General features: G+C 47.3%; 1 protein-coding gene across 12 annotated transcripts in view; it reads left to right on the forward strand.

Moving 5' to 3' along the window:
• Positions 1-12492, forward strand: part of LOC108105431 (amyloid-beta-like protein) — a 51134-nt gene extending 38642 nt beyond the window's left edge. The window contains exons 3-11 of one of the 12 annotated variants that reach the window (XM_017212010.2): positions 6083-6221; positions 6349-6570; positions 6982-7631; positions 7698-7850; positions 9371-9520; positions 9573-10255; positions 10325-10472; positions 10551-10733; positions 10806-12492. In XM_017212010.2, the coding sequence (XP_017067499.1) occupies positions 6083-6221; positions 6349-6570; positions 6982-7631; positions 7698-7850; positions 9371-9520; positions 9573-10255; positions 10325-10472; positions 10551-10733; positions 10806-10913 (2436 nt within the window). In that variant the 3' untranslated portion in view covers positions 10914-12492. Of the gene's footprint in view, positions 1-6082; positions 6222-6348; positions 6571-6981; positions 7632-7697; positions 7851-9370; positions 9521-9572; positions 10256-10324; positions 10734-10805 lie in introns of all 12 variants that reach the window. The other 11 variants (XM_017212012.2, XM_017212013.2, XM_017212014.2 and 8 more) reach the window with 11 other exon arrangements.
• Positions 12493-13299: the final 807 nt, after the last annotated feature.

The following is a 13299-nucleotide window of genomic DNA, read 5'->3' on the forward strand; positions in this document are numbered from 1 at the left end:
CCAGCAAACTTTCCTCATCATTGGTTTGACGATTTTAAGAATTTGGATTTTTAACAAATTTTTCGATTTTTTGTAAGGGTTAACATCATCAAAATTTGCGAAAAATGGAAAGATTTTTACGTTTCAAGGTGGGGATACAGTTTTGTTGGAAATCAAATTACGAACTCGACGAGATATTACATTCCATAATCGGACCATTATTGGCTGAGTTATGGGCATAATAATGTCGTCTTGAGGAGAAAAATGAGATAAACCGATTTTCACATTTTCTGTAAGGGGTAACATCATCAAAATTTTAGAAAAACAGCATACATTTGACATTTTAAGGTGGGGACACAGTTCGATTGGAATTTTAATTACGAGTTCAACGCTATATCACATTCTACATTCCGACAATTATTGGCTTTGTTATAGCAAGAATTCATGTTGTTTTGGGGGCAAAATCAGGATTATGCGTTTCGCCAGAAAATGATCATAGATTTGATCGGTTTTATAGCTACAACTCAGTCAAATGAAGGCTCAGAGCTAATGTAAAGACGGTTTTGAGCAGCTTATGACCCCAACAAACTTTCCTCATCATTGGTTTAGCGATTTTGTGTGTTTGAATTTTCAACAAATTTTTGCATTTTTTGTAAGGGGTATCATCATCAAAATTTCAGAAAAACGGCTAAATTTTGACTTTTTAAGGTGGGGACACAGTTCGATTGGAATTTGAATTACGAATTCAACGCTATATCACATTTTACGATCCGATAATTAATGCCTTTGTTATCGGAAGAATTCTTCATATTTTGATCCCAAAATCAGGATTATGCGTTTGGCCAGAAAATTAGCATAGTTTTGGTCGGAAATATACCTACAACTTGGTCAAAAGAAGGCTCAGAGCTAATGTAAAGACAGTTTTGAGCAGCTTACGACCCCAACAAACTTTCCTCATCATTGGTTTAGCGATTTTGTGAGTTTGAATTTTTAACAAATTTTCGCATTTTTGATAAGGGGTAAAATAAAAAATCATCAAAATTTTCAAAAAATGTCCAAATATTAAGTTTCCCAGATTTGAATGCAAACCAATTGGGAATCACAAGAATCAAATTACGAGCCCTACGAGGTATTACATTCCACATACGGACCACTTTCGGCTTCGTTATGGACAAAATACTGCTTCTTAGCAAACAAAAATCAGAGAATTCATGGAAATAGAATATCGTAGTTGATGTACTTTCCAGCCATAATCCCTTTTAATTGCTAGTTTGAAGCAGCACAGTTTTCGGAAAATCCTTGTCTATTAACATCCTCAAGTGGACTTTTCTTACAACAACTTATAGTTTAGGCAGCACCGCAGATGAACTGCCGTTCCAGCGAAGTTGAAATAGCAGCTAATGGGAGTAGCTTTCCTGGCTCCTCGGGGCATTGTTCCTGGCATCTGTACGATTGGTAGAGGCATGCCTGAATAGACTCTCGACTGGAGGAGCAGCAGCAAATGAGTTTATTCACCATCGTAACCGATTATGGTTACGGGAGGGGGCCAGCAATCGGATGTCCCTGAACAGGACCGTGCAGGTTAAGTTGATCCATAATCAAATGAGCAGCGCAGACAGGCTAACTCAATGCGATTGAGCAATCGAGCCACTGTGTACAACAGTGGTTGCCATAGAGCAGCCGTAATTACACGGCATTACCGTCCAGTGCGGTGCGTATCAGCTTAGCCCATAATGGGGATGACCCCCAAATAGGAAATAGGAACAGGAGCCTCCGGTTGGGTCGTCATTGTCAGGTCCGGACTTTAAACACACATGTGGACACGCAGAGCAAGCCCACTGAATGCCATATATACCGTATATATATATAGCATATATACTATATATACACCCAGCACTCGGACGGCACCTTGAATTGTGTTTGCTTTCTGGCCATTTGACTGAAAGGACTCGGCGGCGACACAGAAGTTTGAGGAAAGCGGGGGCGAGAACAAAGCCAGGGAAAACGGAAAAGCCGCAGGACCAGTCGGGGCAACAATAACACAGCGCTTGGCCTTTTTGGCCCTAATGCCCCCGTTAGTGTTTGTGTTTCTGTTGATGTTGCTGTTTCTGTTTCTGTTTCTGTTTCAGTTTCAGTTTCTCTGCCGTACAACGGGGCGTATGGGAAATTATTTTTACAATTTCAATGTCAACATGTTGGGCGAAGGTCGAGTGCTGGGGTTCCGTCATTGAATGGCTGGGTTTGAAGTTAACTAAAAATACGTAAACGCTAAGCTAGAGAGAAATAAAAGTACGTGCATGCCGCGTGACCAGGCTTCAGGTTACGTATACGCAGCGTGGTACATCGCTGGACTGGGCGCTAGAATGCAGAGGTGTGGCAAAACTAAAATGAAAACAAGGCGAGCAAGGCAAACAAGGCAAGGATGCGAAAAAATGCAAATAGAAAGTTGCCACAAAATGATTTGCCACGGCACGCACCGTCGCAGCCAAGAAGGGATTTGCCAACGGGGGAAAAAAGGTAACAACACAAAAAAGGACGAAGAAGAAAGAAAACCGAGTTGGTTGAAGGAGCATGGAACACCATGTCAGTGCTACATTAAAAAATCATTTTCAATAACGCGCTCCACTCTGCCAGGTGTGCTGGCCGTGTTCCCTCCTCCGCTCTGTTGGCAACTCAATTGTTTGCATTTTGCATGCATTGACAGACAGGGCACACCGGGGACCTGGCCACGCCCCCCTTTGGTACCCAGTTTCCGCCTCCGGATACAGATGTTTTATGCGGATGTTAGGCGCTGTCAAACACTCACTTGCCACGCCGACTTCCTTCGTTTAACTGGATTTGTTTGGCTTGGTCTTGGCTTGGTCCTGCTTCTGCCCCTGCCCTGCCTCTGCCCCTACTCGTACTTCACCTTGAAGCCGATCAAGAACAAGAGCAACTTGTGCTAAAACTGAAAAATCGGGCGTTTGTATAAAGCCACCATTATAACAGAAAGCAGGGCATTCAAGTTTTACAAGCTGTTTATGTGGATTTACCATAAATAAAGCAAATGTCTCCGGGCAACGGGATTTTCGCCAAAGCCAAGCCAATAAATCAATGGAAATGGTGGAGAAATCCAATGCATATATGGCCAATCGGCCTGCGCCGCGTAACCATTTGTTTCAACTATTAACAAAGCGAACAACTTTTTTCACAGCCCATTAGCGGCCAACAATTTGCCCAATAAGCCAATCCAATTACAATACAATTTAAACACTTTTTACAGCAGTTTGGGCAAACAGTTTATGCAGTTAGTAAAACAGTTTAATTGTAATATTATTATACGGTAAGCCCATTGAAAGGCAGTCAACGTTTCAGAAATCGCTCAGTATTTCAGTTAACTTTCCGCAGTCATTACCTCGCTAGGGAAATGTATCTCTGAATGGATAATTTCCGTAAGCAGATAAGTAGTTCTTGGCTGGCCATGGCGAATGCTTAACGTAACCACGAAACAAGTCTACTAAATAGAGGCTCACATTACTTTTGAAAGGATTATTTGTAAGTGCAGTGAGTAGTCCGCCCAGAGGTATGCAATAGTTTTTTCCATACACGCAAAGAGGAAGCAGAAAGAAAGAATCCAGCGAAGCGGGAATAAATCCGAAGGACGACTACAGCGTAGCGATAACAACAACGATAACGATATAGGCAAACGACATTCGCCGCTGCCATTAGTGTCCGCGTATCGAGACCCGTCTAATTGCATTGCTCAAGGATATTCGTGAAGCGTGTGGACAGCAACAATGGCGTCCTGTCCTGTAATCCCATGCGTGTGCGAGCTCCAGTGTGTGTGTGTGTGTGTGTGTGTGTGCGAAACAGAACGGAACAATGGCGAAATGTCAAGTTTAATTGTTTGTCTGTCATTAGCAACACACACACATACACTCGCCCACTGAAGCGGTGCAGCGATGCATGGATTTTTTGCTCTCTGCTAATTTTATACAATTAAATTTGCCTGCCTGTGTGTGTGTGCCGCTGTGTGTGCGGTGGGGGCTTGGAGGGAGGTGGATTTGCCAAAACAAAAGATTCAAATGCTGTTACAATAACTTGCGCCGCGCTTATTTGCGGCAAACTCTCTCAAGCGAGCCACTTAAACAGCCTCACGCTCGGCTGAATATGTTTTGATTAAGCCAAGTATAACGAACACATTTCAGCCAGGACGACGGGCGGCATGGCGGGTCCTGCGAAAGTGAGTCTCACTTTCCACAGACTGGCTCCTGGGTGGTGGTGTGTTGGGTGGGCGTAGGGTGTGTGTATCCGTAAGCCCGGGGCACGTTTATATACTCCATCGACCGCTCTGGTCAGGCACTGGGCCGTGTGAATGACATGACGTCGTCAGAGGTCCCCAGTCCCATGCCCAGTCCCATGCCCAATCCCATGTCCCTCCAACAATGTGCGTTCCTTTATTTTTAAAGTGCTGGAATGTTGTGGGTCTGTGCGGGCAGGTCCTTGGAGTTGCTATGGTTTATATCGAGTCGCTGGCACGCACGCAACTCCCGAACCGAAACGAAAACATAGCCTGGGGCACAGTGGATCGCCCCGGGTGGCTCTGTCTTTCCAGGGTATATACCTTGATAGCTGATTAGCTGCTGCTTAAGTTCCTATAAGATCAAGTAAAAGGAATCAGTTATTTTAAGCCTCCTCAAGGTCTGCCCGGATCTTCTTAAGTTCTCACAACAAAGGATGTTTATTTCCTTAACACACTGGACGGCTCTTAATTAAGATGCATTCCGTTTTCATGATCACGATGAGCCTTTCAATTATCTCTTTCGGCACTCTTCGATTTCCTCGAGTAGAACTCCCATCGGTTATATAGTTGCTATACTGTCAATACAGCCCAGAGTCCGTCCTCTGTGTCATTATGGGCTTATACACTGGCAGCATATGGAATGACCACAGCACAAGGTCTTATGGCCAGGACTTGGTTTATTTTCTGTTTGTCCGGGAAGTCCGGCAGTCGAGCAGTCGAGCAGTCCAGCCAGCAGTCCGGGCAGTCCGGTGGAGAATCGAGGGGTTCCGGGGAGGGCCTTTGGGGTTTCGGTTTTCAGTTTGACTTGACATGCATCAGCATCATTATTTTGTGCTTTTAATGTTTTATTTAGCCTGGTTGCCGACAGCCATACGCAGTGTGGGCCGGAAAGGGGTGGCAGTTGGGCAAGTGGGCAGAGCGACGGGGTTGTATGTGTTTATGTGTGGGTGCTGTCTGACCGCCTGCGAGCGTTGCCTACGTGCCGTTTGCACTCGTTTCTTGCCAAGCTTTTCTTCTCCTCCCCTCCATCCTTCCCTCCTTCCCTACCAATCACCGTTCTCTGTCCCACCCAGGGAGGCAGCCATTTGCAACCAAGCACTCAAACAACATTTAAAAAGGCCTCATTTTCATGAGCTGTTGTGTGTATGTGTGTTTGTGTGAGTATGTGAGTGTGTGTGTGTGTGGCAGGATGACGATGGCGATGGCAAGGATGAAGATGGGAAAGGGAAGGGGAATGGGAATGGGAATGGGGCATCCAGAGGAGTGTGTGCCACTCGGCACATAATTGTTTGAAACAAATGTAGTGCACACACACACTCGTACACTAACACACTTACACACTCAAACACACACACACACCCGCACCCACTGCAGCCGCACACAGAGATGGGTGCACGTGCACCCACACAGACACATGTGGGGATATTTTATTAGGCCATTCAGTTAGTCAGTCATTTAGTCAGTCAATCAAACCGGGCAGGCAATTAAAGTTTCACTGCCCATTGTCGGAAGCCAAAGGCAACAAGAACAACCGGCGAGCGGCAGCAAAAAGAGGGAAATAAACACATCAAATGGGATGGCAAACAGGAGCCGAGTTCAAAAGGGTATCGGCTCGCAGGGGGCTGGAGGTGAATCCTTTCAGATAAATGAAATTCCCGAGAATCGCCCCCAATGAGAACTTGATTAATAATGAATCGAGCGGCAGCCGGAATTTAAAATCTTTCTCACTAACTGGGTGGCAGGAACTAAATAAAACTGTCTGTTACATAACCCTAACGGATACTTAAATCAGTCACTTTAACTCCTGGTTTTGAATTCCAGGCCTACCCGAACCGAGATATAACCAACATTGTGGAGTCATCGCACTACCAGAAGATCGGCGGCTGGTGTCGCCAGGGTGCTCTGAATGCGGCCAAGTGCAAGGGCTCCCACCGGTGGATCAAGCCATTCCGTTGTCTCGGTGAGTATACTTGGAATAAGATGAGGATGATGATCCCATATCCGAGGACCAACCAACTGATCCGCTCTCCTTTGACCCTTCTAACCATCCACCACACCAACCATCACTCGACGACGTTTGGCTTCAGAAGGACCATTCCAATCGGACGCCCTGCTGGTACCCGAGGGCTGCCTCTTCGACCATATCCACAACGCCTCCCGCTGCTGGCCATTCGTGAGGTGGAACCAAACCGGAGCAGCCGCCTGCCAGGAGCGCGGCATGCAGATGCGCAGCTTTGCCATGCTCCTGCCCTGCGGCATTTCGGTCTTCTCCGGCGTGGAGTTCGTCTGCTGTCCCAAGCACTTCAAGAGTGAGTACTGACCTCGCCCGTTTTTGAAATTCAAATCCATAATTGTCCTCTTCGAGACTGCATAGTTATTCAGGGAAACAGAGAAATGTGATAACCAGTGGAAATTCTCTTTTAGTTTTCCATTTCTGTGACATGGTTTTCCCTCTGTCCGGCACAGCCATTAGTCACCTTCACCCTGTGGTTATGACATTAATTATTTAAAATACAAATCAAATGCACAGAACAAACAGATGTGTCATTACTCACTCTGTCATTGGACATTAAGCGAGCCAGTTGGGGATTTATTTATTCAGCAATTTCATTGCGAAGTTTGTTTAAATTGGGCTCCTCGTTCCGGCAATTAGACACCATTTAGCAAGCCTAACTCTAACTTCTATTCATGATAAACACTCCATCCACTCCACTCCTCAGCCGATGAAATCCACGTGAAAAAGACCGACCTGCCGGTGATGCCACCAGCCCAGATAACCAGCACCAACGACGAACTAGTGGTCAACGACGAAGACGACAGCAATGACTCGAACTACTCGAAGGATGCCAACGAGGACGAGCTGGACGACGAGGACGATCTGATGGGCGACGATGAGGAGGACGAGATGGTGGCGGATGAGGCAGCTGCTGCAGGCGGAAGTCCCAGCACCGGATCCTCCGGCGATGCCAATAGCGGATCTTTGGATGACATAAACGCAGAGTACGATAGCGGGGAGGAGGGTGACAACTACGAGGAGGACGGAGCTGGCTCCGAGGCCGAGACGGAAGGCGAGGCCTCCTGGGATCAGAGCGGTGGAGCCAAGGTGGTGGCCACGAAGGGCGGTGCCTCGTCCCCGTCCACCGTCTCGGTTGCACCAGCCTCCGAGAAGACGCCCCTTAAGTCCGACTTGGTCACGAGCACTCCTCAGCTTTCTGCCGCCGCCGCCGCCGCCGCCGCCGCTGCAGCAGCTGCCAATTCTGGAAACTCGGGAGCTGGAGCACCACCATCCACCGCCCAGCCCACCTCGGACCCGTACTTCACCCACTTCGATCCGCACTACGAGCACCAGAGCTACAAAGTAAGTCAGAAAGTAAGTGTTTACGTTGAGGGCGCAGGTTTATTTATCGATGCAACACAAAACGTATTCTAAACAAAGGAAGCCCAACAGCGCCTTGAGGAATCGCATCGCGAGAAGGTCACGCGCGTCATGAAGGACTGGTCCGATCTGGAGGAGAAGTACCAGGACATGCGCCTAGCCGACCCCAAGGCAGCCCAATCGTTCAAGCAGCGGATGACGGCCCGCTTCCAGGTCAGTCATCCTCCGTGTGACGCACTCATCTCCAATCTCCCCCAGCCCAACATCCTCTGTCTCTACCTATCTCTCTCACTCACTGTCTCTACGCATCACTCTGTCTCTGTCTCTGTCTCGCACTGAACTTCCCTTCTCTGTCTCCCTCTGACTGCCTGCCTGACATATCCTCTCTAGCTTATCTGAACCATCTAAAAGCTATGTCTCTGCATCTGAATGTGTGTGTATGTCTGCGACTGGATCGGTGGCTTTACTTGGCAAGAGATCGGTTGACTATATAGTATACCCTATATCCCTGCCAGCTGAAGTTGCCCGATCTGTAAACCAGTATTCATATCCTTATGTAGTCTAAGTCCATGTCATTATCGATTATCATTTCCTTGCAGAGGCTTTTGTTTCCATTCTTAACCTATTATCATGCACCCTGTATATCGTAATCGTATATCGTATATCGTATATCGTATATCGTATATCTTATATCGTAATCGTAATCGTAGCTCATTGATCCGGCATTAAGTTGTGCTCATTGTATCGCCTGCTTTTCATTTGCTACCTTCGAGGTCCAGTTCGAGGCCAGGTGCGCTGCCCATATCGAGGGCAATCCTGGCCAAGAACCCGGACACCGTTGGGCTGGCTGTCTTTTGTTTATTTGTGTATCCATATGTATGGCAAATGGGAGCGAAAGAGGCATCAGATTGTAATCACAACAGCAATAACAATAACAATACCAGTAAAATAACGATAATGCTGCTCGTAATCTAACCAGTTAACGATGTACCGCTACAGCAACGAAACAATAGATTCAGTTACCCACATCAACACTAACCAACATCCAAAGTGCTTTGTAGTTTAACAGATTGGCATACCAACTAACTAATATCCGCCTAATCCCAACCTACTACACGTAAGCCCACCACACCCCCATCCTTCTTACTTTCGATACCAATCGATCTCTCTCTCTCTCTGACTAAGTTAAACGAACGCAAACGGAAGCCCATCCTCTGATATCCAAGTCGATGTCTACTGCTCGCATTATAGATCTGAATGTGCTGCTTACGTAACCGAACCGCTGCCCTTCTACTGCCAGGAATGAACTGCATCCATGTATATATAACATATACCATAACACCTGACCCGATTCGAACCCTGGACAGGATCATTTCTCAAATCCAACCAATCCATTTTCGCACCGCTTCAGTGGCTCGCACTCTGTATCTCTCTCTCTGTCTCTCGTTCGTTCTCGCTCACGTCATGGGGCAGCAGCGGCACTGCGAGAAACCCCTCAAACTCCAAGCGTTCCCTCACACAAATCACAAACATTCCACGAGACATACACATACGTACGAGTCGAGGCAAATTTTTTCAAAAACTTCCAAAACGATATCAGAATAACCACAATACCGATTGACCGATCGACCGATCGACAGCTGCATATTGTTATCGATCAACGCAAATTCCCCATGCTGATAATCTTTCTCTCTTGGTGTGCAATACGTCTTTATATGGGAATGTAATTTTAGACTTCTGTTCAGGCACTCGAGGAAGAAGGCAACGCCGAGAAGCACCAGCTGGCCGCCATGCACCAGCAGCGCGTTCTGGCCCACATCAACCAGCGGAAGCGCGAGGCCATGACATGCTACACCCAGGCCCTGACCGAGCAGCCGCCAAACGTGAGTAGATCCCCTAAAAGATACCAATACTAATGCCCATCATCTCCTCCAGGCTCACCATGTCGAGAAGTGCCTGCAGAAGCTGCTGCGCGCCCTGCACAAGGACCGTGCCCATGCTCTGGCTCACTACCGCCACCTGTTGAACTCCGGTGGACCCGGTGGCCTGGAAGCGGCTGCTTCGGAACGACCTCGCACTCTGGAGCGGCTGATCGACATCGATCGTGCCGTCAACCAGTCTATGACCATGCTCAAGCGCTATCCGGAACTATCGGCGAAGATTGCCCAGCTAATGAACGACTATATCCTGGCATTGCGTAGCAAGGACGACATTCCCGGCTCCTCGTTAGGCATGAGTGAAGAGGCAGAGGCCGGCATCCTGGACAAGTACCGCATCGAGATCGAGCGCAAGGTGGCCGAGAAAGAGCGACTTCGGCTTGCCGAGAAGCAGCGCAAGGAGCAGCGGGCCGCAGAGCGGGAGAAACTGCGTGAGGAGAAGCTGCGCCTTGAGGCCAAGAAGGTGGACGACATGCTGAAGTCGCAGGCCGCCGAGCAGCAATCCCAGTCGCCACAGTCGTCGACCCAATCGCAAGCGCAACAGCAGCAGCAGGAGAAGAGCCTGAGCAGCAAGGAGCTGGGTCCCGACGGCGGATTGGTCACAGCGGCCAATCTGAACTTGGACACCACCAAGAGCGAGAAGGAGCTATCAGATACTGAGTATGCCGAGGCAACAGTGAGGTGGGTCAATCCGGAGGATCTATTATAATCCTGGGACGAGGAATAACGATTACGCGTTTGATTTTGCAGCAGCACCAAGGTGCAGACCGTGCTGCCCACGGTCGACGATGATGCCGTCCAGCGGGCGGTGGAGGATGTGGCCGCTGCCGTCGCTCACCAGGAGGCCGAGCCGCAGGTGCAGCACTTCATGACCCATGACCTGGGCCACCGCGAATCGGTATTTGAGCTGCGGCGTCAACTCGTACCGCATTTGCCTAAAGCCTATCCCCTCTCTCTCTCTCCCCTTTCGTTGCAGAGCTTCTCGCTGCGCCGCGAGTTCACGCAGCATGCGCACGCGGCCAAGGAGGGCCGCAACGTCTACTTCACGCTCTCCTTCGCCGGCATCGCCCTCATGGCGGCCGTCTTCGTGGGCGTGGCTGTGGCCAAGTGGCGGATATCGCGCTCGCCGCACGCCCAGGGCTTCATCGAGGTCGATCAGGTGGGTGGCGCTGATGCACCGCTAGCTTAATAGAAGTTGCAACTTACTAACCTCTTGATATCCCGCGACTAGAACGTGACCACACACCATCCCATCGTGCTGGAGGAGAAGATCGTGCCCAACATGCAGATCAATGGGTACGAGAACCCGACCTACAAATATTTCGAAGTGAAAGAGTAAGCGGGACGGCAAGAGGGGCGCGGCTGGCTAGAGCGAGAGCGGGAACGCGAACGCGAGGGAGCGAGAGGCACACATCAACAGAGGAGGCAGGAGCAACAGCAGCAGCAGCAGCAACCACAATTTCAAAATGGAAAAACTTAAGCATAATATTAAAAGCGGAGGCAGGAAGAGACATGATTTTTTTTTCGTCAAAAGGAGCGCAGTTCCAATAAGGAGAATTGAGGGATAGAAGATGATGATGATGATGAAGAAGAAGAGTAAAAAGAAGAAGAAGAAGAGGGAAGAAAAATTCAATGAATGGTAATATATCTATATATTAAATTAAAGCAAGCAAGCAGAAAGGCAAGAATATAAAGCAAGCAATTAAATTTAAGTATTTGAATGTTTAACAAAATGCAGTAAACATCCTTTCTAGCTCTCTTTCTCTCTGTCTCACTCAACCACTCTGTCCCTTTCTGACACCCACACATACACCACACACACACACACACACACACAATCCCCACTTTGTGGTCCTTGTTGGGCGCCATCAAGAGAGGAGAATACTAATAGCCAAAGAGGCAAGCGAAAGTCCGTGCACAAGGTAGCTCGGAGTAAACAATAAGAAGGAGAAATGAAAGGCGAGAAGGCAAGGATCACACGCACACCAGACACCCACACACACACGCAAAAGAGAAAGGATGAGCAGGCAAGAGGAGCATAAAAAGAGAGCAGAAGAAAAGCAAAACAAAAGATATTCCTAGTAAATAAATTGTCAAAACACACACACATACACACAAATACATTCCCACACTGACTTCCTTATGGATTCAGGAACACTCATACTTACAGATTAACATACACACACACACACATGCACTCATGGCTGCTTCGTAGCATACTTTTGAGCGTTTCGTGGCGTTGAAATGCTTGCAAGCCGATCGCAATTCTTACTGGAAAACTTAAGCCATTTATTAGAGCCGCGCTGAGAGCAAGAAGAAAAAGCAGGACGCAGAGACACAAACAGAAACAGAAACAGAAACACACACACACACACATTGAGACACATGTGAACCTAAGAGCTACCTACGCGTACTAATCTCTATATGAACGTGCATATGCGCTTATGTATATGTATAACTCTCTCTCAAAACCACACACCCGAACACTACCACACACACACACAGACACACAGACACACAAAGGCAACTGCAAATGCAAAACCCAACAAATTATATATACACATATATATAAATATATATATATATATACAATATATTTAAAGCAAAGCAAGAAGAAATGTCCATAAATGTATTTATGTATCTATACACGAGCCACACAACCCAAAGGTCGTAGGTCAGCCAGCTAAGGGCCACAATTCCGATGCTTGGCGGGCTATGAGATTAATATATGAATCAGCTACGTAACAGAAACAATGCAAAACGCTAAGCTAATTGCAGACAGAAACCAAAAGTATGAAAAACAAAAATATGAAACGAAAAGCGAAAAGCGAAAAACTTTTAGAACTTTTTCTGCATATTTTGTGTGTAAGTCGGTGGCAAAAAACCAAAAAACAAAAAAAAAAGAACAAAAACCAAAATGTTTTTTCTCTTTTTTACGTTACATGTTTCACTCAAAGGCCAGCACAAAACACACTCACACCCCCCCACACACACACACACTCACTTACCATCTCACTCACACACGGAAAGGAGCCCCTGGGCAGTCGTTGCATTTCACATCAAAAGCTTCGCAACTGTTTGCATAATTGCCTTAGAGCCAAATGCCGGCGGAATCTGATAAGCGGGTCCCCCAAACGGAGACGGTATCGCAAAATCCGGGGACGGAGCACCGAAGCACCGGAGCACCGGAGACACCACCCGGCACCACCTAGAGTGGACGCTCCGAAGAGCCCAGGCCCAAAGATAAACCGTTTCGAAACGGCTAGTTTCATTTCTCGGCTCGATTGCTTGGCAAATATTTGGCCTGCTTTGTTCGAGCAGCGAGATACTGTTACTCAATCAAGCCAAATAATCGAAATGCCTGCCCCGCCGAGAGGCCGACGAGCGATTGCCCTTCCTAGTTCGGTTTCCCTTCAAGTTGAATGAGAGTTTGAAGGAGATTTTTGTGGATACAGAGAAGGATTACAGATTGAAGCTAAAATTGAAGCTGAAAATGAAATTCTAGCAATCATGGGTTAAAACTAATGAAACAGTGAAACTGGTGTTAATCCAATATAGCTGAGAAAATGACTATAACTTAAATTGAATCTCAGATTGAAACTGATATTGAACTAAAGTTGAAACAAGAGCCACAGCTTGAAGGTGGAGACTGAAAACTCGGTTGCACTGAGTAATTCGAAAATTAAATCGGAAATTGAGATTCTGAATGAGATTTAAGATTCAAA

The sequence above is a fragment of the Drosophila eugracilis genome, unplaced genomic scaffold, assembly GCF_018153835.1.
Source record: "Drosophila eugracilis isolate 14026-0451.02 unplaced genomic scaffold, ASM1815383v1 contig_2167, whole genome shotgun sequence".
NCBI lineage: Eukaryota > Metazoa > Arthropoda > Insecta > Diptera > Drosophilidae > Drosophila > Drosophila eugracilis.